This window comes from Nasonia vitripennis, chromosome 4 (assembly GCF_009193385.2).
Source record: "Nasonia vitripennis strain AsymCx chromosome 4, Nvit_psr_1.1, whole genome shotgun sequence".
NCBI classification, from domain to species: domain Eukaryota; kingdom Metazoa; phylum Arthropoda; class Insecta; order Hymenoptera; family Pteromalidae; genus Nasonia; species Nasonia vitripennis.
The window spans coordinates 9,528,207-9,556,077 of record NC_045760.1 but is presented as its reverse complement, the minus strand read 5'-3'; the positions used below and the strand labels follow the sequence as shown (position 1 = coordinate 9,556,077).

The 27,871-nt window shown below is 38.2% G+C and overlaps 3 protein-coding genes and 1 long non-coding RNA gene across 5 annotated transcripts; 3 read left to right on the top strand and 1 right to left on the bottom strand.

Moving 5' to 3' along the window:
* Positions 1-2,067: 2,067 nt before the first annotated feature.
* On the top strand, positions 2,068-3,560 carry LOC103317790 (GATA zinc finger domain-containing protein 24-like). The gene is made up of 2 exons (XM_008217007.3): positions 2,068-2,432; positions 2,512-3,560. Exon 2 carries the CDS (start codon positions 2,513-2,515, stop codon positions 2,990-2,992), a length of 480 nt encoding a protein of 159 aa, XP_008215229.2. The 5' UTR covers positions 2,068-2,432; position 2,512; the 3' UTR covers positions 2,993-3,560.
* A 623-nt stretch (positions 3,561-4,183) lies between these two features.
* On the bottom strand, positions 4,184-5,768 carry LOC116417211. Its single transcript, XR_004227511.2, has 3 exons — positions 5,745-5,768; positions 5,436-5,547; positions 4,184-5,343 (listed from the first exon to the last, which is right to left on the bottom strand). It is a non-coding gene; the product is annotated as an uncharacterized LOC116417211 (long non-coding RNA).
* Positions 5,769-7,368: 1,600 nt separating this feature from the next.
* Positions 7,369-9,182, top strand: LOC107981886. 2 transcript variants are annotated; one of them, XM_031929192.1, is made up of 7 exons: positions 7,369-7,443; positions 7,580-8,098; positions 8,198-8,354; positions 8,442-8,579; positions 8,659-8,873; positions 8,948-8,980; positions 9,091-9,182. In XM_031929192.1, exons 2-5 carry the CDS (start codon positions 8,027-8,029, stop codon positions 8,721-8,723), a joined length of 432 nt encoding a protein of 143 aa, XP_031785052.1. In that variant the 5' UTR covers positions 7,369-7,443; positions 7,580-8,026; the 3' UTR covers positions 8,724-8,873; positions 8,948-8,980; positions 9,091-9,182. The 2 variants fall into 2 exon arrangements, with proteins under 2 accessions (XP_031785052.1, XP_016844162.1); XM_016988673.2 differs by lacking the exons at positions 8,948-8,980; positions 9,091-9,182 and having other exon boundaries at positions 8,442-8,912.
* Positions 8,954-10,344, top strand: LOC107981885. Its single transcript, XM_016988672.2, has 3 exons — positions 8,954-9,183; positions 9,275-9,691; positions 9,766-10,344. Exons 1-3 carry the CDS (start codon positions 8,954-8,956, stop codon positions 10,064-10,066), a joined length of 948 nt encoding a protein of 315 aa, XP_016844161.1. The 3' UTR covers positions 10,067-10,344.
* Positions 10,345-27,871: the final 17,527 nt, after the last annotated feature.

Here is a 27,871-nt window from a genome sequence, read left to right as displayed (position 1 = left end):
AGAGATATAGTGACATCTTCTTTAGAGTTAATAGTGTTCCAAAGATCCATCTACTCAGGAGACCAAAATACAACGTTAAATGGAAAATCTCCAATTTGTTTAATTATTGGAGACCATTTTTAATCAAATTTCATTGAAATTATTGCATCAACAATATTTTTTAGTAGATTTTACACCGTAGGCTTTAAAAATACCATCCTGTCTTGCTTTTCGCAACACAGGAGTTGTGTGAACAAGTGGTCCTTCAACATTTCCATAAGCGATATTTTTCTCAGCTTCATGCCTCTTGAATTTTAACGCTTTTTCATGCATAAGAATCTTTTGACACTCCTCTCTTAAAGGTCCGGATAGAGGTCTTTTAGTAAAATGTCTAATAGATCTAGAGTCTTGTGTGCTAATCTGGAATGTATAGTTTTCTGCAGATGTCATGTAAAGACAAATTCCTCTCATAGAATTTCCACATTCCTTGCAATATCCAATAAGCTTGATAGAATCATCTTTACGAGTTACATATCCTTTCTCAAAACTATAAGGACAAGGTATCTGCTCACATGAGCAGATCTTCTGAACTATAACGTGTGACCATCCTTCAGGCAGTACTTATTTCCTTTTCGCAATATTGGTTCAATCCTTTACCATTCTATTTTATCAAAGGAAATTGTAAATTCAATTTTTGAGCAATTGTCTATAGCTTTTTTTTCTTTTTATCAAAAACAATTTTTTTTTGCAAGATCTCGAAAATTTGATCAACCGACACTGCTGAGCAACGAGGCATTGCTGTAAGACATAAAATATTAGATATATTTTAACAATTTTATTTATATCAGTGTGTATAAATCATATATATACTATGGAAACATTGTTTGTACTATACCGTGAATTATCAATTGTATTTAATAAAAAAATTGGTGGAGTATACAGGGTTAGAAGTGAGTGAATCAAAAACAAAGTACATGATTGTGGATAAGCTAGGCATCTGCAGAGGGGAGGAAGATCTCAGAGTTGGGAATTTTACTTTTGAAAAGGTTAGCGAATTCAGGTATCTGGGTACGACCATAAATGATAGAAACGAGATTAATGTCAAAATAAATAAGAGACTCCATTCGGGTAATGCTTGCTTCTACGCCGTGAGTAATTTACTTAAGTCGAGGCTGTTGTCTAAAAACGTTAAAATAAGAATATACAGGACAATAATACTGCCGGTGGTTCTGTACGGGGGCGAAACGTGGGCTCTCACTAAGCAGGCGGACAACCGTTTTAGGGTATTTGAAAATAAAGTCTTGCGAAAAATATACGGGCCGCAGAAAGATGAGGAACCGGGGAATGGAGGAGACTACACAATGATGAGTTACACAATCTGTACGCGTCACCAAATATTATCAGAATAATAAAATCGCGCAGATTGGGATGGGCAGGGCACGTAGCGAGAATGGGAGACGACCGTACGGCAGCGCATGTCATGAAGGGCAGGCCGATGGTAACGCGACCTCTAGGTAGACCTAGACGTAGATGGGAGGACAACGTAAAAGCGGATCTAGTAGAAATAGGCCGGGTGGGTGTCGATCGGAGAGGTGCATCTTGGGTGGGGTTGACACAAGATAGGGCAGCGTGGAAGGCTTGCGTAGATGAGGCGTTGAACTTTCGAGTTCCAAATGCCATGTAAAAAAAAAAATTTAATAAAAAAAGACGTTTCAAACATTATAAAAGTGTAGTTGTTCATCTAAGTAACAAATAGCTATAAGATAGTTAATATCTCAAGATGCGATTGATCTGTAAAAAAATCACATAATTTATATTATTGTTTAGAATATATTATTCATCATATTATGGTAATTTTTCAACAAGTTAGCAATAACACTATCATATTCCATTAATACAAGTTTTATCAAATATCCTGAATTAAAAAATGGATAATAGTTACAAACTATTCGAATTAGATGTGAACATAACCTCAATTTGACAAATCTTAAAAGAATAATACAAACGCAAAGGTGGATATATAATTGTCAACAAAGTTTGAATATTCTTAATATTTATGCAAAAAATAAAATACTTTTTAACTGCAGTTGATTCTAGTTGTTTATATTGACTATAAAAAAGACGTAGCTTGTGTCTATACTGTGATTACAAGTTTATGGGCGAATTCTCACGAAAAAAGCGACGGTTGGGTTGGTCGCGCTATTCCACGAAATCTGTTCTTTGTTGGTTATCCTGGAAGATACAGCTGTTACCGGCCTTGTTTTTAAAATGCTCCTGTTCTCTGAGCTTTCGGCCGCTCGAGTCATATCGAAAAACATTATTTGCATTATACATATTTAATAATGAGTGCCATAAAAAGTCATTAAAAATCTGAAATAAACATAAGTGACACTTGAATGAACGTTTCAACAGTTTATATGTTTTAGGATACGTAAGGAGGTTATATAAATTAGGTAAACAATGAAATGATTTCTATTTCTATTTATTTTAACTTTTTTTATAACAATAACTTAAATTTTTTAAATAAATTAGGATGCCTGCTGGTAAACGAGCTGTACAGCATTCTGTGAGGCTAGAAGAGCTGAAAAAGTTTAAAGAAATATTTGATGAAAATGAACACTTATTACCAGACTCAAATGCAATTTGGACTCAAGTTAGTGAAAAACTTGACGTTAAAAGAAGGAACATATATGAATATGTTCATCAAGACAGACAAAATGTTAAAACGAACCTACTAAAGTATTTTCGTGATAACGAGAATGCAAAAAATGCAACAAATTGCAATGAAAGAGAAGAAAATGAGCAGAATGATATAAATTATAATCTAAAAAATAATGATCAGAAATATAGATTGAAGCAATGTAACAAAGACAGCTATAATAACGAAAGCTCTGAAGATCAAAGCTGTGAAGAAGAAAGCTCTGAAGATCAAAACAGCTGTGAAGATGAAAGCTCTGAAGACCAAAACAGATGTGAAGAAAAAAGCTCTGAAAAAAAGTGTAGAAAAAACTGATCAAAAATACTTCAATGTATTAGATATGTTGCATCAATTAAGACTAGATATGCAATTTAAAAAATTTATACGTCAAATCAATTATGTATATTTTTACTGTATGTGGTGGAGTCCAGAACAAATACAGTTTTACAGATCAGTTTTAAGAAAAATTAACTATTTAGAATTATTGGTATTGGAAGATTGTATTAATGAAATAAGTATTTCAAAGAATACGAGTGGAAAGATAAATTTATGTACAATTGTTGGAGCTTCTGATTCAAGTCAAGTGTTTTCATTTTGTCAAATGCTTTCAGAAAGTTTTGATAAATTATATCTGTTCTTCTCAGAATGGATAAGATCTGGTGCATCGATACCTGAAGAAATTCTTTGTCCTCCTATATACAAAGTTTTATCCGCTGTTTGTGATGCATTCAATGGATCAATTACTTATGAGCAGTATCTTCTGCAATGTTTTCTTGTTCTTTCAAATTTATTGGTTTCTAATCGTTTACCAAAGTGCACATTTCATATACCGATCACAAGTGTACTCACATGGATGGAAGAATTAGAGTGCTTTAAAAAGGATAGTATAAAAAGATTCTATATGCATAGTATTTTATACTTAAGTTCAATACACGAATGGGATGGGCTTTTGAATGCTTTAAAAGAAATATTTGTTCTTTTACTAAGTGAGTGCGAAAATGAGCATGTCATTAGATATAGACAAAACTTAATTAAAAAATTTGAATCACAGGGTGCATTAAACTTTGATAAGACACAAATTGGTAACATATTAGACATAATAAATACAAAAGTACCTGAAAAATTGACAGAATTTTTTGAACAAAAAAGCAAAGACATTGAATCTTTATGCAGTAGTGGAGAAAGTTTTTATCACATACCAAATGCCTATTTGTGTAAAGAGTTTACTAACTATTTAATTAAATTATGCACTCATTTTTCATTATGGACCTCTTTATTAAAAAATAAATTCAGTCGATTGTCATTGGCATCGTCGTATGTGGCCGTTACTACTACAAAAAAAAAATTAAATGTTGATCAATACATTCAAGAAAAAATTAAAAAAACTAGAAAGTGAAATTCGAAGTGCAAGAATAGGATTATCTAGCCAAAAATCATTAAAAAAATCTGAGAAAAAAAATTTAAATGAAAGTTATTTTCATCAAAATGAAAATTGGATGGGTTTAGGTAATGAAAAATATGATTTTTGTATTGATGAAAATGAAACACTTGAAACCTTAGATGACGAATCAAGTTTTATGCAAATGTCAGACCTCTCGGTATCTCATAAAGAAGAATTGCATAAAAGTGAAAATGAGGCACTTGAAGTAATCGATCATGAATTGAATTATAATGAAGAATTGCATAAAAGTGAAAATGAGGCACTTAAAGTAATTGATCAGGAAATGAGTTATAATGAAGAATTACATAACAGTGAAATTTTAGAAATTATAAACTCCAATTTAGAATCTTCCGAAAGTCTACCATTTCATGAAACGACTGAAAGTAAAATTGTTGAAAATAGTAAATTCCAATCAAAGTTATTACCTGTATTGCATAAACAAGAGACTTTAATTAATTCAAAACTTGAGAAAACTACAGTAGTACAGATAAGAAACATTCAACAAAAAAAGTTACTACACCGAATATCACTAAAAGTTCAAGTAAAACTATTATTAAAACTCAAAATTAACCAGTAGAATCTTGTATAATTCAAATAAATGCTATAGACGTATCTCAACACACATTTCTGATAAATGGAAATAAGATGGATCGCACAAATTACAATGATGTATTAATTTCAGTTATCCATACCTGTCCTTTTGATAGCATATTTGAACTTATTATTCTTACGGTACAAAAAGAAAATGAAATGTAGAACTTATTATATAATTCAGTAAATATAGGTAATAACTTGAATGTTTTTAAAATACTGTTATGTTATCTTATTAACAAATGTTCCATTGACTATCTTTACAGAGAGAGAGAGAATACGTGTTATATTGCAAGTTAAAACATTAAAAGAATTGCCCAAGAAATTAAATTGTAACTACAATGTAAATAATTTGTTTTCAATCCTTACGGAATCTTCTTGTAATAACACCCAAGAGATATATTGTCATCTTTGTCAATATAGATCATCAAAAACTGTACCTGTAATAGTACCTAATTTGTTATCAATCATAACAAATGGTATCTCTTGTTTGGAAAAAGAAATAACAAATTCTTTACATAATACAAACGTGTATTGCCAAAATTGTTCTAACTATGCAAGTTTGACGTATAACATTAATTCCTATTTAATAATAGACACAGAAGACTGTTACAGAGATGATGTAGTAGAAAATCTGAAAAATAAAAAAATAAATGTATTAGATCAAATACAGCGAGCAATATTCAAGAGATTCCCAAGGTTATAAAAATAAGGGATGCTAATTACTCGTTATCAGGACTTATTGCGTTCACCGGTTCAAATGTTAGTGGAGGTTTAGCCCATTATTTTACTATTTTCAATCATAGTGAAAATACATGGGAAATACGTGATGGATTAGCTGAAACAGTTTGCAAAAAGATAATAGTGGATAAATTTCCTGTGATGTGTAAAATAGCTTCATTACTGTATGTTCGACAACATTATAAAACTTGAATCTGATAAGATTAAACAAATTTGTTATAATACTATTGTTGAAATTCATAAAAGAAATAGTAAAAGAAGACATGATTTTGAGTAAAGTGTTTATTTTCTAACCTTAAAGCGTCCATCCGACTCTGTTTGCAGCGTTAAAATCCTGGAAAAAAAATAGAAAAACACAAAGTACCCGGAACAATTTTACACAGATTGTAAAAATGTTGATAGAGTAATACTTATCTGATGTTAAATATTCAGCAAACCGTGATGAGAAACAGAGATGATCCAGAACGTCCAGTCATTACTGCAGAGCCAAAGCTACACGACGAAAACAATAATCAGCTGATGCTACATAACCCATCGGCCTATGTGGCTGGTGATGTTTAGGCGATATTTTTCAATAATAATGCAGCTCAATGGCATCTTTCAACTATTGGACGATAATCCGCATGTGAGGAGGAAACGATTTATGCACTTATATTCAGGCCAGATTACACCGATTTTCCGTAATATTCTACATTACTTTTATCGCCACAGCGCCTGTAGGCACGTTTAGGGATATTATTGGAATATCGGAACGGACGGAACAAAAGTCACTAAAAATAAACCAGGTTCCCGAGTAAAATTTATGATATGATTTTTTAAATTATTTTAATTAATAATCCATATAATAATGATTCCTACGTAATCCGCAAATGAGGAGGAATCGAATTCAATAAAAAATTTATGTCAAAATGTTGTTTTTCGATGTAATAGCATCAAGTATAGTTTTAGCGCCGCGCCTGAATCGACGATTTTCTTTTTACATTTATTGAAAAACGGAAAATCCGCAAGTGAAAATTTGAGTGAAGATTATTTCCGCAAGTGAGGAGGAATCGTTTTCCGTAAGGTAAGTTAATAAATAATAATTTTTATTTATTCCGGGCGCTAACTTCACAAGTCTATTTGTTTTTGATTTCTAAAATTGATTCTAAAATTGATTAAAATCTTTTATTTATTTATTTTTTTTTTTTTTTAGAGAAAACGATCAAGACAAAGCGACATTGCCCTACCTGCAATAGAACTACCGTCGGTGGTCGACAGCTGAGACCCATTTGCAGAGACTGCAATTCTCTCTTAGAATACGTGTGTGCCAAATGTGACGCAAAATATTTCAAATCATAAAGCATCACCTAAGAACGAAGTGCTTTGTCCGGTGTAACTATCAATGCTTTGAGTGCGACTACTCGAGCTCCCGAAAACGATATCTTGAAGCCCACGTCAGGAGTGTTCACGTCAATTGTTCAAGGACAGAATCGTTTGTATGCAGCAAATACAAAAATCGATTTTCGTATTTTTGGGAGTTATTGAGACACGGCAAAGTGTGCAAAGACAAGACAAAGTCTCCTGCAGTCACGCCAAATCAAGAGCCAGCACCTATTCGGCCTATTTATATACCGATCGAGGAACGTCGGCTACATCCGCGCAGGCAGATCTTGGCACCGCGCGAGGACCTCAAAAGTGATTTTAATACAATGTAGCATGAAATGCTAGCCCCTAATTTCATTGTACCCAAATCAATGATTAAAAATACGTTTACTAGTACTTATGTGAAAAAAATCGTTTAACGTTGAAACTTATTATCCTTTATACCTGCAATACATTTGGATTTTATCGTACGTGGTACATATGTATACAGATAAGTGAAAAGTCGTGCTTTTTGTCGCCTTCAATGAAGCACGCGCGCATGCTTTATAATTGTTATAGTCATTCCTCGTCAATTTGTCGGCATAAAGTAACAGTTACTCTCAGGAATCGTATGTTGCCACCGACTTGCGACGTAAGAAATTTTAGAAAGTTAAAAATTAGCTAAGCACTATAATTTGAATTACGCGATATTTAATGCTTTTTTATAAATATAAAGTTATTTAAGCTCTAACAGCTATTGCATTAAGAAAAATCAATCTTTATTTCAGAAATCTCTAATTATTAAGAGCATTAAAAATGTCTCGGCTTCTCGCCAGCTTTTTTTTCCTTGTGTGGCACTGCAATACTAATGAGGCTGCATTTACAATTGGCCATCCCAAAGCAGCTTTGATGTTCGCTCGCGACGTGGCCCGGATCTATGAACCGGTCTATAAAATTTTCGAACTTAACTCTACCATATCCTCGCATGACAACAATCGAATGAAAGGAGTCAAAGAACTGCTCGAACATACTTTGTACGAAAATGCTCACGGTTTGCAAAGCATCCCTAACGAGATCAAACCGTTCGTTCAGTCGCTTCTTAATTATAGCAATCCGATCACAGACATTTTCAATACGTTTAACACTGAAATCACAGAGCTTACGAGCTACGACGAAGAGTTTGTGATTTATATCACAGGTGGTTGGTCAATCATGACGTGTATGAATTCGCGCCAATGCTGAATGCTTCACAGAATTCCGCGCTCAAACCTTTTGGCGAATTTCCAAACGTTTATCACGCTTTGAAGGTTTGGATCTTTGCTATGAAATCTTAAGTTCGAACAACAAGCGTTCTTTAATATATTGATTTTAATATTTTGTTTTTGTATTCTTTTACGCTTTTGTAGAGTATCATGCAACGAGAAACAACATTTTGCACGACTTTACCTTTATCTCCTCAGCAGCAGATCTATCAATTTTACACTCGCATCGTCTTGACTAATGAAGTGAAATTTCTGACTATTCTTGAATTTGCATACGGATTGATGGAGGTGCTTGAAAAGCGTAAGTGAATTTTATCATACATTTTTTTATTATTATACTGCGCATGAGTGCGAAGTTTAGCGAAATTTAACGTTAAGCTTTTTACAGAAAGTTACAGACTGAGTATCACAAATGCAGAAAGTGGTTTCTTGAAACGATTATCCGACAATTATCTACAAGTCCAAAGTGTAGCTTCGAACATGTCACACCTAATAACAATGTGTGAAACCAAAGATCCTGTGAGAGGTTGGGTGCAATATTGTAATGAAAATAAAAATAAAAATTCGCGTCACTTTTACATACACATATTTTGGATATATTTAAGACTCTACCTACACCGACATGAGACCAATCTTCCAAGGTAAGACCGTATCACCGTACAAGGACTAGCGACTCTTGGAGTATGAAAAAATACCCTCTGAGGACATCACTTGGGACACGGGCGTGTGTACACCCTTCCAGCGCCGCTGCCAGGGAGAACTATTTGAGTGTCGATCAATCCTCGTCTCTGACAAAAAAGATTATTCTATTTGTCTCGCAGTATGTTTTGCTCTTTAAAAAAATAAAAAAAAAACGCGACATTGGTTGTTACATTTATACGACGATACTTTCAGGACGAGATGAGCGAAAAACGATACAAATTCCTTGTAAGTCCTAAAATTGGAAGACAAAATTGGATATTATGGGGAAACCCCAATATTCGCTGCAACAAAACAATTACCTTTAAAAATAGTTACTTATCTCTTCCTCATTGCAGTGTTTTTGAATATTGCACATGCGAAGATCCAGCTGACGACATCGATCGGCACTTTAACCTGAGACCGGTCACATCCGATGTGGCCAACAATAAGTGAGATATGTTTGTTATATCGATTCTCTTGTACAGTTGCAATTAAATAGCGATTGTTTTAATAAACTTGATTGCTTTCGACGTTTTACAGAATCGTCACGGGAGTAAAAATTGTCAAGGATCAAAACTTGTTCCACATTCAAATCAAACAGGGCGAGCTGAGCAATGGTTTCGTGAACACGAGTTCCATAGCTTGGAAGCCTCTCGAAAAGTATAGCCCTTTGGATATCGGCTACGAAAGGGGTGTCGATTTCTATACGGTCGAAAGCCGCAGCAAAACCGTCTGTCTTGATGACCTGGATGCCAACAAATCAGCCAACAAGTCGAACTACCTTCTTACTGGTTTAAGGTTTGCCGTTGGTCCGCGAACGGTGTTTTTAAGAGGCAAATTTAATTGGGACCTGGAGAGATACCTGAAGTTAGAGATTCAGCTTACACCCTACGATCCTGAAACCGGATATCTCATCGCCGAAAATTCTACGTGGATTAGTAATATTAACAAGCCAGCGTGAGTTATATTATGAAAAATCTTGTGTTTCTGAAAAACGCATGAAAAAAATCCTGGCAATTATTATGTTGCAGAAAATATTCAAACGGTCCCTTCGATTGGATGGACGCTGAATATGATAACTATTATATAACTAACCGATGTATAAGAATATCAAGGTCAGAAGACAGTTTAGACTTCGGCCAAGCCACTGTTCCCTTGATTGACATTCAAGAAATTACGACTGATCCTGTTATTCCTTTGTCAGGTGCCGGCTTATATTATAAGTCAAAACAATTGTATTCTCATAATGATGTAAAATATGAATTACTTCGATACGGCGGTTATTTTGGTCTGAGGCTCTTTACTCACGACATTTCAGAGATTTATACGTAAACTATACTAATATAAAAATTGAAAGCTTCTTATTGCTAATCCCGAAACTAATTTTTAGTTACCACATTTCAAAAATTATAAAAATATTATTAATTATTGTATTTGGTTTAAATAAACGCAAGCAGGGCATTTAGTTGCCCTTCTTTTTATAAATATCTATGGCTGTGATAAGTTTCGAATAAAAATATTAACGCAATAATAAATGGCATTTGAACGAAAATTGGCACAGTGATAGATGTTTATAAAAGGAAGGGCAACTAACTCTTGGTTTATCATAATTCATTGTATTTATTTAGTTTCAAGTCATTTTTTTTCATGCATCTGTTCAGTCGACTCGGTCGGTAAAAGTTGGGTTTGAAACCCCCTTGAATCGTGAATGTTTTTACAGCGGAGCTGGATAATTCTAACATTAGAAGCATTTGATCAAGAATAACGTAAAAACCTTAGATTTCGCACATGAATCAAGGCATCGCGGTGCAGCTCGCTGTGCCAACAAGTTTGCCGGCTGAGATTTTCTAAACAAACTCAATATATAAAACAAGTCCAATAGAAAATTCAAGCAGAAATATCGTACACCAACTAGCGCGTCACGCGCGGCCATGACGGCCGCGGTGGCTTGCCGCCTTGTATCGCAAGGCACGCAAAACACTTCGCGCTCGTCATGCACATGATCGACGCTCGCTATATCTAAAATTTGTGTTGGTTATCTCCTTTAAAAACCGTTATTGAGGACTTGTCCTTCGCTAAAGCGTTTCGACAAAATATTTGTCACCGTAGAACGTCGAGTTTTAAGAATATCTACAACGTTTACATTCGTGCGCGAAACGCGGTTTCTCAGGATCGTTAATTTCCATGCTCGAAACACTATAGATCATTTGACGTTGCACGAAGCATATAATATGGCGTGTAACATGCCGTTGCTTTTGCACATGCTACACAAAAAACGAGCCTGCTAAAAAAGCGCGTTTTCGCGCACGTCATATTAAAAAATATATGGATCAATATACAAGTGCGCGAGGTAAGCGATTCTCGTATGGTTGCAGTTGCAGACAATACACACCTGCACCGAAAGTACCACATTCCCTCCTGGGCGCCTGGAGGGGACTGTGCATCTTCGGTGCTGGTGTGAAGAAAAATAGTATACACACCACGGAAGAAAAATTGAACAGCCCATACCTCGTGTTTGCAATCATCGCCTTCGGCTCGGGTGAAAATTTACACGAGATATAGACTGTCCAAGTTTTTTCCTCCCTAGGCACATAATATCTGTTACAATGCCGCTACCCTAAGCGGGTTTAGGGCCTTGTCGTCCAGATCGGACGGGTGGGTGCCTATCACCACTACACAGCGCGTCCTTAGGTTGCGGATAGAGGAACAGCCCCTGAGAAAGAGGTTAGCTGCGAATAAATTGAATAAGCAGCCGCGGACAGCCGATAGGAACAGGCGTGGGTGTAATGAGCCCACACTATCGAACAGATTCATCTAGAAACACTACGCAAGCACCACAACAACAAAAACACTTCACATTATCTCATATCTCTCAATCTATCTCTTTCATCACACATTACAAAAATGGGCAAAAATCCTGCTGCCGAGGAGGATGCGGGAGCGATGACAACTGCCCCGAAAGGGGGTGTGTAGAATGATTCGTCACCTGGTCTTACGCGGTAACGATGCCAGCGAAGGCGCGCTGCCTTGCAGGGGGGCGTTAGGATGCGAGAATGAAACCGTAGTGTGTCTGACGACGAATTGACACTGTCCTCGTCAAAGTAGGAAAGCTCTCATACTTAGTTCTAGAGAGGTATGGGGGTTATCACTTCTAGAACGGTGGACTCACCTGCGATCGGAACAGGATCCGAAGCGCGCGGGTTTAACATAACATCATGGCTCAAAAAAATCAAATCCGAACCAAAAGGGACTTAAGGGTCGGAACTTGGAATGTTCGCAGTCTATACAGAGCAGGTGCGTTTAAAGAACTCGTAAAGGAAGCTAATAGGTACAATCTAGATTTGGTAGCAATACAGGAATCGCGGTGGCCAGATGGCGGAGTACTAGCATCGGGTAACTTCACGTACCTGTATGGGGCCGGGAGTGGGGGATCTCTAGGCACCGGATTTCTCGTAAGCAAAAGCATCATACATTCGGTTAAAAGTTTCAAATCCGTCAATAGTAGGCTCTCGTACATCATTATCGAAGGTGAATGGTATAGATATGTATTTATTAATGTACACTGTCCTACAGAGGACAAAGAAGAAGAAGCTAAGGATCTCTATTACGAAACTTTAGAGCAGGTAATCGACCAGTTCGCGTCTTACGGCACAAGGCACAAGAATAGTATTAGGCGATTTCAATGCTAAAATAGGTAGGGAGGAAATGTTTAGGCCTACTATAGGTAAGGAAAGCCTGCACGAAGCCAGCAATGATAACGATATTAGGGTCATAAATTTCGCGGCGGCAAAAGATCTTATAATCAAAACTACGTGTTTTAAGCACAAGAACATACACAAGGCAACGTGGACATCGCCGGACGGGGCCACACAGAACCAAATTGATCATTTCCTCATTGAAAAAAGACGTCATACTAATGTTCTTGACGTAAGGGCTTACAGAGGGGCAGATAGCGACTCGGACCACTTCCTAGTAGTAGCCAAATTAAGAGCTAGACTAGTAGCGAATCAAAATAGTAAGCGAGCAAACAAGGTAGAAAGCTTCGATATTGAGAAACTATGAGATAGAACAGAGCGAATTAGGTACCAGATAGAAATTAATAACAGGTTTCAGGCACTTGAAGAAGCAAACACATCGCCGGAGGGGAATGACGAACCGAATAGCTTATGGGGGGACATCTAAAAAACGGTAAAAGAGGCCGCGAACAAAGTACTGGGTAAAAGGAAAAAGCCAAAGAGCAAACCATGGTTTGACGAAGAGTGCGAACTCTGGTTTGAAAGGCGCAAAAGGGCTAAATTAGATAGCTTACAAAATAGAAGCGATAGGACCGTAGAAGAGTATTCTAACGTCAGGAAACAGATGAGCGCGATCTACAGAAATAAGAAGCGGGAGTATCAAAAGAATCTTATTAGGAGAATAGAAACTAACAGTAAGGAAAATAACCCCCGCGAAATGTACAGAGGGATTAACGCCATCAGAAAGGGTTTTAGGAGTAGAGCGCAATTGATGAAGGACGAAAACGGGGACCTCGTAACAAATGACAACGAATTACTGTCGCTGTGGAAAAATTATTTCGATAAATTATTAAACGTGCACGAAAATAGCGAAGAATTAGGGGACGAAATTAACACTGCTGAACCCCACGTGGAGGAACCGAGCTACCAAGAAGGAGAGGCCGCGATTAAAAAACTAAAAAACAATAAAGCAGCGGGAAATGACTCTATACCAGCTGAGTTACTCAAATATGGGGGCGTCGAGCTCACTTTCAAAATCTATAAACTAGTATGTGCCATCTGGAAAAATGAAACAATACCCGAAAATTGGAAGGAATCTATCATTATACCGATTTTTAAAAAGGGGGATAAGACAGACTGCAATAACTATAGGGGTATTTCACTTTTAGCAACGTGCTACAAAGTTCTGTCAAACGTAATACAAGCTAGACTCACTCCATTCGCGGAAGATACAGTAGGAGATTATCAGTGCGGATTTCGGCGCAACAGATCGACGAGCGATCAAATGTTTACCATAAGACAGTTGTTAGAGAAAAAGTGGGAATTTTGCGAAACCATACACCAACTAATTATAGATTTTAAAAAAGCGTACGACTCTATTAAGCGAAGCAAAATGTATCAAATTCTAGTACTTCTCGTTGTACCGAAAAAACTCGTGAGATTAATTCAAATATGTCTGAACGGAAGCACGGGAAAGGTCCGAGTAGGCGGTAATGTATCAGAACCCTTCATGATACGCGATGATTTAAAACAAGGGGATGGGCTCTCTACGGTGCTGTTCAACTTAACGTTAGAGTATGCCGTTAGAAAAATGCAGGTTAGCCAGCTGGGCCCAACGCTTAATGGAACAACGCAGATACTAGGCTACGCAGATGATTTGGATATACTGGGGGATTGTAGGGAAACGGTAGCAAGAAACGCGGAAATCCTCATAAAAGCGGTGGAGTATACAGGGTTAGAAGTGAGTGAATCAAAAACAAAGTACATGATTGTGGATAAGCTAGGCATCTGCAGAGGGGAGGAAGATCTCAGAGTTGGGAATTTTACTTTTGAAAAGGTTAGGGAATTCAGGTATCTGGGTACGACTATAAATGATAGAAACGAGATTAATGTCGAAATAAATAAGAGACTCCATACGGGTAATGCTTGCTTCTACGCCGTGAGTAATTTACTTAAGTCGAGGCTGTTGTCTAAAACCGTTAAAATAAGAATATACAGGACAATAATACTGCCGGTGGTTCTGTACGGGTGCGAAACGTGGGCTCTCACTAAGCAGGCGAACAACCGTTTTAGGGTATTTGAAAATAAAGTGTTGCGAAAAATATACGGGCCGAAGAAAGATGAGGAAACCGGGGAATGGAGGAGACTACACAATGATGAGTTACACATTCTGTACGCGTCACCAAATATTAACAGAATAATAAAATCGCGCAGATTGGGATGGGCAGGGCAGGTAGCGAGAATGGAAGACGACCGAACGGCAGCGCGTGTCATGAAGGGTAGGCCGATGGTAACGCGACCTCTAGGTAGACCTAGACGTAGATGGCAGGACAAGGTAAAAGCGGATCTAGCAGAAATCGGACGGGTGGGGGTTGACCGGAGAGGTGCATCTTGGGTGGGGTTGACACAAGATAGGGCAGCGTGGAAGGCTTGCGTAGATGAGGCGATGAACTTTCGAGTTCCAAATGCCATGTAAAAAAAAAAAAGGCACGTAATATACCATTCAACGCAGATGATTCTTATTTACTCAGTATAGTGCATATCTCCAGTTTCTCCCGGCTCAATAAGTTTTTTTTAATTCTGATTTGAGAGAGAGAGAGAGAGAGAGAGAGAGAGAGAGAGAGAGAGAGAGAGAGAGAGAGAGAGAGAGGGACAGGTGTAGGTAGGGAAATTTTTGCGTCAATTTATTGCGTTCTCTATCTATCTATCTCTATCTTTCTTTATAGCTTTGTCGTTCTAATCCCTCTATAGAAGGTGGATGTGGTATCTAGAACTTATATGACGGCTTCAACTTAATAACTTCTGTCCAACGTCCCAGATGTCTATACAATGCAGTCCCTCGAATTATGTCATAAATTTCTAGTCAAATTTTCCATCCAGGGTTTAAGAAACGCTTGCGCGTTTTTAGGCACGTCCGCGGTATGCAAGTGCCTTATACTTAATTTTTTAAGCGAAAAATGTGTGAGATGCGATATTTCATCGCAATTTTCGACCGATCGGGCTGAAATTTTAGGAGTTTGGCTCTTTGGCTCTAACTCGAATCCTATAAGCATTCTACAAAAAACGTAAAAGTAAGAAGTTGTACCCTCGTAGGAAATTGAGGCTAATATGGCCACGAAATGCCAAATTTTATGCCCAGTAGCCAGATTATGTGGCATATCATGGCCATATGTCCCCTCTGTTAACAGGCGACGGTAAGTGGGCATAATATGCCATAAAATTATGGCGAACGTTTTATACATGGCAACCTAACCTTGCACATGTACAAACATGACCACACTCAACACTCACACTTAAATGTACACTTTTTATGTGGGTTTAGATATTAGAAACATTAAGTAAAATTTGCGTGTTCAAGATTTGATCAACGATGAAGTGTAAAAGTGATGATCGTGATAGATATTCCCAACTCAGTGTTCAAATCAGTCGCAGGCAGTATTCATCATTATAGTGCCTTATATGCCGTGTATACGTTCAAGATGTTTAATTTATAGTGTAGATGCTTATTTTATTATGTAGGAACAGGCTAGCGTAACAATTTTTGCTTGTCTGTCTTTACTAGCTGACCCACACCGAACCCCATGGCTCCGGGGGCAAAATTTACACATGAGTGTTCATATGAAAATTTAAACTACAGTACTTGAGATAAAGACAAGTGGGTATAAAATTTCAACAGCTTGAAACAAATCACCATGAAAAATTTCAGCCCTCTAAGTATGATAGATTTTAATTGAGAGCTAAATCAAATCCTGAATGATTGTACGATTACTTTTTTCAATTTTTCTTTTTGCTCTAAATAAAAACCTATCATACTTAGAGGGCTGAAATTTTGCATGGTGGTTTGTTTCAAGCTGTTGAAGCAATATACCCACTTGTCTTTATCTCAAGTGCTGTAGTTTAAATTCTCACGTAAACACTCATGTGTAAATTTTGCCCCCCCCCCCCGCCCCAGAGCCATGTAGTTCGGTGTGGGTCGGCTAGCAAAGACAGACAAGCAAAAATTGTTACGCTAGCCTGTTCCTACATAATAAAATAAGCATCTACACTACAAATTAAACATCTTGCACGAATACGCTGCATAAAATGCACTATAATGATGAATACTGCCTGCGACTGACTTGAACACTGAGTTGCGAATATCTATCAAGATCATCACTTTTACACTTCATCATTGATAAAATCTTGAACACACAAATTTCACCTGATGTTGTTTCTAATATTCACACTTTCATAAAAACATGCATGCCAGAATAATATACAAATATGTTAGTGAGTTTTGAGTGTGATTATATGTAAATTTGTATGTATGAATATTCAAGGTTAGGTTACCGCTCTTAACACATTGCCTTGTATTTTCAAAATTTATTGTAAAATCCTTTTTTTAGACGTAAATGATTTTAGAATTTACTGCGTTAAAAGAATTTTGATTATTAAGTTTATGGATTTTAGGTTATAAACCTATTGCTGGAGTTAAGCACTCAACATAATGTGGACATATTATGTTGACATATTACGCTAAGAAAAATATGGCCAGTAGTTATTCACCGGCCATATCTTATGGCGTATTTTCTACGAGGGTAAAAAAATATTCATATCTGGTTTTATTTTATTAAACCATAATCCACATGTCACTAGTTTCTGCATTCGGTCTTGTTTTGGTAACTCATTTATCATGAGATACACAGGCCAAATAGAATATTGCAAGCATTCAAATTTTGGTGCTCCATCAGTATTCAAGACAGTGGTTACGTAATTATATTTATTTTCTGCAGATAACTGATCTATGAATTTGCGGTATTCCTTTCCGTCATAAACATCTTCTATTTGTCCAGCTTTATGAATTCTTTGTTTAACTACGTACTCGTAGTGATTTTCATAAACTTTAAGTAAATCTCATATCTGTGCAGATGGATCAAGGATCAGAAAGAAACTCGTGTTGCTCGGGTTACTTAACTCCAGTTTCACTTCACAAACAGAACAAGTTTTTTGAGATTCAATTTCGCCGAATTTACCAATGTATCCCGAACAAACATGGTATACTGCATGAAATTCGGCACTTTCTTTAGGGTTTAAGAATTTGTCAACTGCATACTTTGAATCAGGCAAAATCGGAGTTTCAAAAAATGTATTAACAAATTTAAATAAATTGTTAATGCCATTTACTGATAAATGATTAGATAAACAAAACTTTAAAGCCATTAATAATAATTCCCCCTTTGTTATGTTAACTGAACTTGTAATAGGTTTGAAAAAATCTTCACTTTCTACCATCTCTTGTAAATTTTCAGGATATTTACTTGACTGAAAAACCCTAAGTTCTTGGTTATCTTCCGTTAAAAAGTGGGGTAGGTATTCAGCTAAATTCAGATCATCCGATTTATCATTACAGCAACTCTGAAAAATGATATATACATTCATGTTATAAATTTTGATAAGTTAAAAGCAATAAATAGATTTTTAACATTATTGTGAATTATTTATAAATTGGATTGAAATAAATATAGTATATTGTGTATCCACGTCGCAAAGTGAGCGTGATTTTTAGAATGAGTGTAAAAATTTCGGTTTTGAGACGTATGCATGGATTTTTGCATTTGTCATGATTACGAAACGAAAATTTTCAAAATTTCAAACAATAGAATTTTCAATATATAACAGAAAACTTGCAGTTAGAAACCAACTTTCATCAACGGGCAAAGATGTTGTCAGCAGGAAAAATAAATATTTTTATTCCACATCCCAACCGAAAGGCCACCTTTTGCACCTGATAGCGGGGCGAAAGTAGCATATTTTTCCCGCAAACTGGTTTTGCGGGGCGAAAATAAAATTTAGCGGGGCAAAAGTAATTTTTTTCAAAAATTTTCAAAAATTACAAAAATTTTCAAAAATTTCAAAAATGTCAATAAATTCAAAAATTTTAAAATTTTTTCTACCCCACTTTTCAGGAACAAAAAGTGGCCTTTTGGTCGAGAGTGGAATAAAATACTATATGCAACACGGGACAAAAGTAGAGTTTTCCCTTGGTTGGTTGTACTGCCCTTACGAGAATATTTTTCCAGAGGGCGCGTTTACTGCCTGAGCGAAGCGAAATCTTCTACTTTTGCCCCTTGTTGCATAATGTACTATTTTTCTACAAATTTTCGAAAATTTCGAATAATGTGAAGTTGTTTTGACCCCGCTTTTTAAGACTAAGAAGTGGTCTTTCGGTCGAGAGTGGAATAAAATACTATTTGTAACAGGAGGCAAAAGTAGATTTTTCTCCTAGGTGATTGATGATATATATTTGATTATACTGCCCGCGGGAAAAATCTACTTTCGCCCCTTGTTACATAATGTACTATTTCCGTGCTCAATACGACAAAACAATGCGAACGCCGTGTTTGAGTTACCTCTGCTAACAGTTGGAGATAAGAACAGATTAAAATATCAAAATGGAGCACGAATACCGATTAAAATAGATTAAATGCCGATTAAAATCAATTAATTTAATCTATTTTAATCAGTATTTGTGCTCCATTTTGATATTTTAATCCGTTCCAATCTCCCGACTGTTAGCAGGGACAAAAGTGTTATAATTTGTAATTATATTTGTAATTTCGTGATTAATCACGTGAATAATTCTCTATTATATTATCATATAATCAATTGATCGATAATATTACGTGATTAATCACTTCCCTGTCAATATTTACATCAAATTTTACATCAAATTTTACATCAAATTTTACATCAAATTTTATGTAAACATTTTAAACTGTTACATGTACAATTTCACATGCACAAATAAAATTGTAAAACTTTACATAAAGTTTTATAATTTTGTTGATGTTTGTGAAACTTTACATGTAAAAGTTCAAAATCTTTACATAAAATTTGATGTAAAATTTGATGTAAATATTTTTAACAGGGTTGATTTTTTTATTAGGGTTAAGGGTACCTAACCACCTTAAATTATCAACAAATGAAAATTCGAAATTTAATTTTAAATGTAACTGAAGTTATTTAAATAAAAAATGTTAACTTGATAAAACTATGAAAACCACTTTTACATACACCGTATACAAGGTATGATATGTTTTCGGAGGCCACAATTCATAATTATTTATTTTTCCGGTCCATAATTAGGTTAGGTACTAGAGACTTACTTCAGTTTTCAGTACCGAAGAGCTCTTAAACTTAGCTATACAGTATTAAATAATTATGTGTAAAATATTATAAGGAAAACATATATCTTAATAAATTTATCAAACGTGAGAGTTAAACTCTGATTAATAAATAAAATAAGCACAACACACTTTATTAGCTGGCAACGTTTTGTCCATGAACGTAGACCTTCTCAAGCCATTAAAATTATGTTAAATTATATAAATAATGAATTAAAAACTAAGTCATCGTAAAACATTATCGATACAAACAACGTGTCAGTCAGTAAGTCAACTGACTGATACGTTGTTTGTGTGTGTGTTTAATTTATTTATTAATCAGGGTTTAACTCTCAAGTTTGACAAATTTATTATGATATATTTTTTCCTCACAGTATTAATTAAATATACTTTAAAATTGGTAGTAAATGTCAAAATTTGAAAATTAAATTAATTTAAAAAAGTTATCTGTATTTTAAATATGTCATTTTGTTATTTTTTTTTACAAATTTTTTGCTTGATTTGTGATATATTATGGATGAATTTTTAAAATTATTAAATTAATTTTCAAGTTCTAATATTCACTACCACAGTTTATCTGCTTCAAATTGAACTGCAAAGTTTTAGTGCTCCACGATGCCTCTAACTCAAATAAGTCTTGGGCTGGAAAATATCAAGCTGATATAAGTATAAATTTACAACTTTTTTATGAACAATTGAAGGTACGTAGAACAACTTTTTTATCAACAATTGAAGGTACGTTGAAATTATTAAAATCTATTATTATATTAAAGTGCTTAATGTCCCCGTGTGCCGTGACCTTTCACATCTTTTCCCAATAACTTAACATCTAGGATATAATTTTGGGCCTTAAAATTTTTTGGCATCAAAATTTTTGGGCCTTAAATATTTTAGAGCCTTAACAGGTTTAAATCTTAAAATTTATAACCTTAAAATTTTTAACCCTCAATAATTTCAGGTTATTTAAATATTCCTGTGTGCCGTGAAGCCATTCATATCTTTTCTCAATAACTGACCTATTTATATCTATTAGTATAATTCTTATCTCATTTGAATTTTTTGAAGTCCTATAAACTGTATAACAACATAGACTTAAGGGTAACAATTTCAGACCCGTCTCAACGATCTACGAAGCGAACAGCGCCCCTTCACTGAAACCCATAAAGTCGACAGTCACAACAAGTTTGTAGCACAAAAAGTTAAAATGAAGAACTATATAGAAGACCAAAGCTAATATGACAATACAAAGCAAGATAAAAATTGAAGATCTTCCAATTTCAAAGGCCAGAGCAGACTGAGCAATCAAAACAATTTCCCCGGCTATCTAATTATCGTACAAAATTATTATAATTTTTCCGAACTGGCCACTTCTAAAATTTAGGGCAGACTGAGAAATCCAAACCACTTTCCCGGCTATTTATACATATTGGTACGAATGCGCAGATTGCATTTGTGAATATCAGAAATATGTATAAATATATATATTTAACTTACACTGCCTTCCAAAGTTTAGTCGGCTTTGACACTATGATTTTCTGCGTCAAATACTATATTAGAAAAGTATTACACATAAACTTATAGGAATATTATCGTACAAAATGTTTATAATTTACTGTTCATACTATATCGAAAGATTCGAGCAGACTGATCAATGGAACAACTTTCACTTTATATATATATATACATATTTTATATATATTATATATTTATATATATATATTTGTACGCATGCACGGACTGTTATTGTAATATATAAATATTATCGTACAAATGTTACATGTGAGAGTCGATGGTTTTGTTCTTCGTGTTAAGTTTACGATTCTTGCGAAAATATCGGGGCGATGAAATGAGTACAATAGATTATCGGTAAATGAGTTCATTTATTAATCGTAATTTACAATGTATGGTTTAGTTTTTTTAGATATATATTAGCAACATGTGAAGCCTCTCATATCTTTTTCGTGCAAATAATATAATAGTGCGTATTAATCTAATCACGCGCCGCGACCCTATTAAAAATTTTACTCAAGATCGTATGTAAGAACTTACGTAAAATCATATATCAGATCTTGTCAATGATCTTGTGTAAGATCGTACATAAGATCTTATCAGCGATTTTCGACCAAGAACGAAGATAAGATCTTACAGAAGATCTTATATAAGATCTTATGTTCATGATAAAAAAAATTATTTTCATCAAATATTCATTCAAGATCTTACGCAAGATAGTATACAAGATTTTACATAGGACATTACGTAATATCTTTTCCAATTTCTTACATAAGATCTTATGCAAGATCTTACCGCCATGATCAAAAGAAATCTTTTTATTAATAATTAATTCAAGATCTTATGTAAGTTCTTATCTAATATCTGATATAACACTTAAAGGGATACCGTTTTATTGATCACTAACTCAAGATATACATAGGATCTTATAAAAGAACTTGCATACGATCTTGAATAAATTATAAATTAAAAGATTTGTATTGATCATGGTGTTAAGATCTTGCATAAGATCTTTGGGAGTGAGGTGGTGCAGGAGAGTGAAGGAGAATGTGAGGTGAAGAAATCGAATAACGCGGAACTTGATGTTTCGGAGTGGTCGTTTTATTTGTCGTTGATTTGCGTGACAATATCTGGAGGTGATGCGACTCGTGTCGTGGCTCCAGTTGAACTGTATCTGGTCGGCTCCAGCGTCGACCGTCGAAGGTCTCGATCGTTCCGCCTCCTGTACCGATCGCCGATCAGATTGGCAGGGACGGAGCACGCGCAGTCCGGATAGCGCGTCGGTGGCGAGGGCAGCTGGCCCAAACGGCCGGCCGTTTACTGTTTTATTACACCAGGGATTACCCGCGCCGGCGAGCTTTAGCTGCCCGCGTCGAGGTGCGGATGACCGCAATAAAAGGGTTCGAGCGCGGGCCCGAGCGTTTTACTGCCTCCTCGATGCGGAGGACTTAATTGTCCAAATGCGCTCGGCCGGGCCGGAAAAACCGAGTTCTAATCCGGGCCGCGTCGTTCGAGGCACGAACGCTGGAGTCTTCACGTGCGCGTGCGCGTGAGGTTTGTATATGTGTGCACGCGTGTGTGACTGCGAGTGTGTGAGCGTGTGTGTGTGGGCGAGTGGGTGCTGTGTGGCCACCACAGTACCCCCTTGCCAGTGATGAAATCACGATACAGTAGAACTTAACCTAATATTTACAATTCTGTATAATGATGTTCGTGTGAAGTTACGTATATTACAATATATACATGTGCGTGAAAAAAAATCTGTCGGTGTATAATTAACCTACTTTCTAGAATATAACTAATAATATAATGACAAAACAGAAATAACATTAAATTAATTAAAACCCGCTTGGTAGCGTTCCGCGAACGAACCGGATCGACGAACTGCTGGTTCGTCCGACGTCCTCTCGTTCTGGATGGCCGTAGGCTGGATTGGCTGGTTCGCTGTTGAAGTACTCTGCGGTGGCTGTGGTTGCATCTTCGGGACTGGTAGTTCATCGTCTGCCTGGTCCTCCGGCATGATGTACGCTGGCTTCAAACGATCCACGGTAACTGTGACGTCCTTGCCGCGGATGTTTACGACGAACGTCTTGTCGCTTCGGCTAGTGACTGCGTACGGACGGTCGTACGGCATTTCAAGCGAGTTCTTCACGCCGTCGTGCCGGATGAAAACGCATTTCGATGTTGCTAGCTGCTTGAAAATGAAGGTCTTCTTTGTGCCGTGGCGTGTGACGTCTGCGGGCCGTAGCTGCTGGAGGTGGCGGCGTAACTCGTTGGTGAAGGCCGCTTGGTCCTCGTTCTGACGGTCGTTGGTGGTCAGAAACTCGCCAGAGAGTCGCAACGGCTCTCCGTAAACGAGTTCTGCTGCGGTTGCCTGCAGATCCTCTCTCCATGCTGCCCGGATGCCAAGTCGGACGGTGGGCAGAATGCGCGTCCATTGGTCATCCTGGTGGCAGCGGATTGCTGCTTTGAGCTGCCGCTGGAGACGTTCCACCATGCCATTGGCCTGCGGAAGGTACGCGGTCGTGCGGAGGTGAGTCGTACCTGTCAGTCGACTGAGCGACTTGAACAGGTGCGACTCGAACTGCCGGCCCTGGTCGGTGGTGATTCGCAGCGGTGTGCCGAATCGACAGATCCATCCTGCGTAGAATGTGCGTGCGACGGTCTCTGCTTCCTGGTCTGCCATCGGGAAAGCCTCTGGCCAGCGTGTGTACCGATCCACGCATGTTAGGCAGTATCTCTGGCCCTCCGACGTTGGCAGGATGATGATGTCCGTGTGCACGTGCTCGAATCTGGCCGTTGGTGGTTGGAAGTCGCCGATTGATGATGTGACGTGCCGAGAGACCTTGGAGCGCTGGCACTGGATGCACGCCTGCGCCCAGGCTCGACAGTCGGCCTTGATTGATGGCCAGCCATATCGTTGCGTCATCAGCTTGACCGTGGCCTTGATCCCGGGGTGTGCGAGGTCATGCACTGCCTCGAATGCTGCCCTCCGGAAGGTCTTCGTGAGGAACGGTCGCGCGGTGTTAGAGGAAACGTCGCAAAGTACTCGGGCGTCTGCTCCGTATAGCTCGACGAGTTTCAGTTGCAAGTCGGTGCCTGAAGTCTCTAGCTGCCGTAACTCGGCGTCATCTCGTTGTGCTTCGGCTAGCCTGGCATAGTCGATGGGTGTAGAGATGCCCTCGATGCGAGACAGCGCGGCAGCCACGACGTTGTCTATGCCGGAGATATGCCGGATGTCCGTGGAGTACTGTCCGATGAAATCGAGGTGCCGTGCCTGTCGTGGTGTTGCCTTCTCCGGTTTCTGTTTGAAAGCAAAGATTAGCGGTTTTTGGTCGGTGAAGATGGTGAACTCTCGAGTCTCGACCATGTGGCGAAAGTGCTTGATCGCTAAGTAGATGGCGAGTAACTCGCGATCAAAAGCACTGTAGCGAGTTTGCGCTGGGCTCAATTTCTTCGAAAAGAAACCTAGCGGCTTCCAACGTCCGTCGATCTTCTGGTGCCAGGAGTGTTGCTCGCTCGAGGTCGGACTTCGCCTTCTCGAAGGCCGCGGACGCGTTCGTCGTTCCAGTTTATCGGCGCGTTCCCCTTGATGTTGCCCTTGAGAAGTTCGTTGAGGAGTGCTTGCGTCTGCGCCGCGTCTGGCAGAAGGTCCCGGTAAAAGTTGACAGCTCCGAGGAAACGGCGAAGCTGCTTGGCGGTCTGAGGCTGTGGATAGCCTCGGATGGCCTCGGCCTTCTTCCCGGTCGGTCGGATTCCATTGCTCGTGACGGTATAACTCAGGAACTCTACCTCCGGCTGCCCGAAAACGCACTTGGCCGGGTTGATGACAATCCCGTATTCCTGCAGGCGTTCAAACAGTTGCTGCATGTGCTGGTGGTGCTGCTCCTCGTCGTCTGATGCCACCAAGATGTCATCGATATACGCGTAGCAGAAATCCAGCTCCCGTAGCATCTCGTCTACGAAGCGCTGGAAAGTCTGTGCCACGTTGCGAAGCCCGAAACTCATGAATGGAAATTCAAAGAGTCCGAATGGCGTGGTGATGGCCGTCTTGGGGATGTCGTCCTCGGCGACGGGGATCTGGTTGTAGGCTCGGACCAAGTCGACCTTGGAAAAGATCTTCTTGCCCCGGAGCCGCTGTGCGAAGTCTTGGATGTGCAGTACTGGATACCGGTTCGGTATCGTGCGTGCGTTGAGGCCTCTGTAGTCGCCGCATGGCCTCTCGTCGTCCTCGCCCTTCGGTGCCATGTGGAGTGGCGAAGCCCAGGAGCTGTTGGACGTCCGTGCCGTTCCGAGGCGTAGCATGAGGTTGAACTTCTCTCTGGGTCTCTGGAAACGGTCTGGCGCGAGGCGGCGGGGGCGACTGCTTACCGGCGGTCCTGGCGTCGTCTTGATGTAATGACGCGTCGTGTGCCGCGTCACTGGTGCTCGTCCGTCAGGTCGCGTGATGTCCGGGTATCGGGCTAGCAACTGGTGGTAGCTTGACGATCCGGAGATGACCTTGACGCTCGAACCTCCGTCGGTGAGGATCTGACCTCGTGACGTGCGTTTCGTCTCTCGGTCGATCAGCTGGCTGTCTTGGAGGTCGATGAGTATCCCGTAGTGCGACAGGAATTCCGGCCCGATGATGGCCTTGGGCACGTCCGCGATCTCGAATCGCCACAAGAATGCGCGCCGGAGTCCGACGTTGAGCGACAGCGTAAGCGTTCCGTACGTAGCAATGACCGTCTCATTAGCGGCCGAGAGCTCGTACGTGGTTTTTTTGAGCTGCCCGCGAATCGCGTCACGGGGATAGATGCAGAGGTCAGCGCCCGTGTCGATCAGGTACTTTACCTGGCTGTCTCGGTCCGTGACGAAAAGGCGGCGCGTGTGTGGGCTGGGGTCGCTCGCCGCCATTAGCGACGACCCGTCTCGTTTCCCGCGAACTTGCAGGGCGCCTTGCACTTAGTTGCCTCTGTTCTGAACTTTCAATGGTACCAACATTGGTCGTACTCCCGATTTCTGCACGACGGCGATCGTTTCCGAGATTGTGAGCGGCTGCGCGTCGGCCGCCAGGATGACCGTTCGCGATCTTCGCGGACTTATCGACGTATCTCGGCGATTTCCTGCCGAAAAGCTGTCGTGAGTTGAGCAATCTGCGTCGTCAGCGCCTCGAGCAGCAAGTTGGACTGCGGCGTCACTGCGGCGATCTGCGGCTGGTGTACTGCTGGCGCGCCGCGCATTGTCTCCACGATGCTGTCGGCATCATTGAACATAAGAATTTTGAGTTTGTGTTATATTATGTTTGCAAAAATATTGTTATAAACTCGAATTACTTTGATTAATCTCACTTTATTTTTTATATGTAATTTCTTTTTAATTGACATACATACAAACTATTATATTACATTTGTAACTCATTACACAAATTTAACAAACCTTTTAATTTTTTGTGTATATCATTACAATATCATTTTCTTTAAATTTTCCTTACAGCTATGAACATTTATAGCTAAAATCAACCGAGCGACGTTAGGAGTGAGGTGACCCTGCTAGTAAATATTAAACTTGTAAGCAGAAATATATAAATTATTTTTGATTGTGTCGTATCTTTTACATTATATAATAAAACAATAAAAAAAAACAAAGGATTATGATTTTAACATTGTAAATAAAGATAAGCTTATAAATATAAATTAAAAAATACATCAACCCGTGACTTGCAATATGAAAGTGGGATATTTTTTAGAATTATTCTTTCAACTAACTTATATTAAATTTTGTTCCTACAATTTTCTTTTTGAGAAATTGATATCTTTGTATAAAAAATCAATAACTTACATTATCAATGTTGTTTGCTTTATCAGAATTGTAATCATGAACATAATCTATTAAAACTTCCTCGTCTTCATAGGAACTGTCATTCTTAACCTCCTCCTGTAAAATTATAAAACTTAATTATAAAATAATTTAAAAATATACATTTTTTTAGAATTTTAATATATAATTGCAAATATAATAATATATTAATAATAAAATTTACCTTAAATTGATGCAATGCATGAGGATTGATGGCTGCTTTATACCTTTGGGCTGTTCTTTTTGTGATGCCTTCGTCACCAATTTCTAACTGTCTTTTATATCTGTCCATGTTATAAATTTTTAGACTTTTTCTGCTTTTCTCTTCGTACTTCTTAACTTACTTTTATTACAAAGAATCATCTATGTACATAGAAGCACTGGAATTTCAATAAAATGAAAATAGATTAAATTGTTGCTACTGTTCTTATTGTATTTTTTCCTGTTGTATGAATCAATGCAATTAACATACTAAATAAAACCCTTTTTTATAAAATTTATTATTGCAATCTTCTGATAATAGATGATAAGTACAAGATATATATATATATCTTCCTATATTATATAGTCATTTTGGCAAGACTCCCCCCACCCCCACCCCCCCACTACCCCGCCCCCCCACCACCCCTCCACCACCCCCCCCACCTTGGCCCCCCCACCAAAACACGTAAAATTCTTTCATTTTTCTGTTATTTTCGAAAATCTCAAAAACCCCCCCACCCCCCCCCATCGCCCCCCCCCCTCATCGCCCCCCCCCCCCCCACCCCCCGCCTGCCCCCCCACCTGGCCCCCCACCAAATAACATGACTGCTCTCTGCGTTATCGGGCTTGAGACCGTCATACTTTCACAACGCTATTGCGTAGTAAAATAAGGCCGCATTAACAGTCCAATT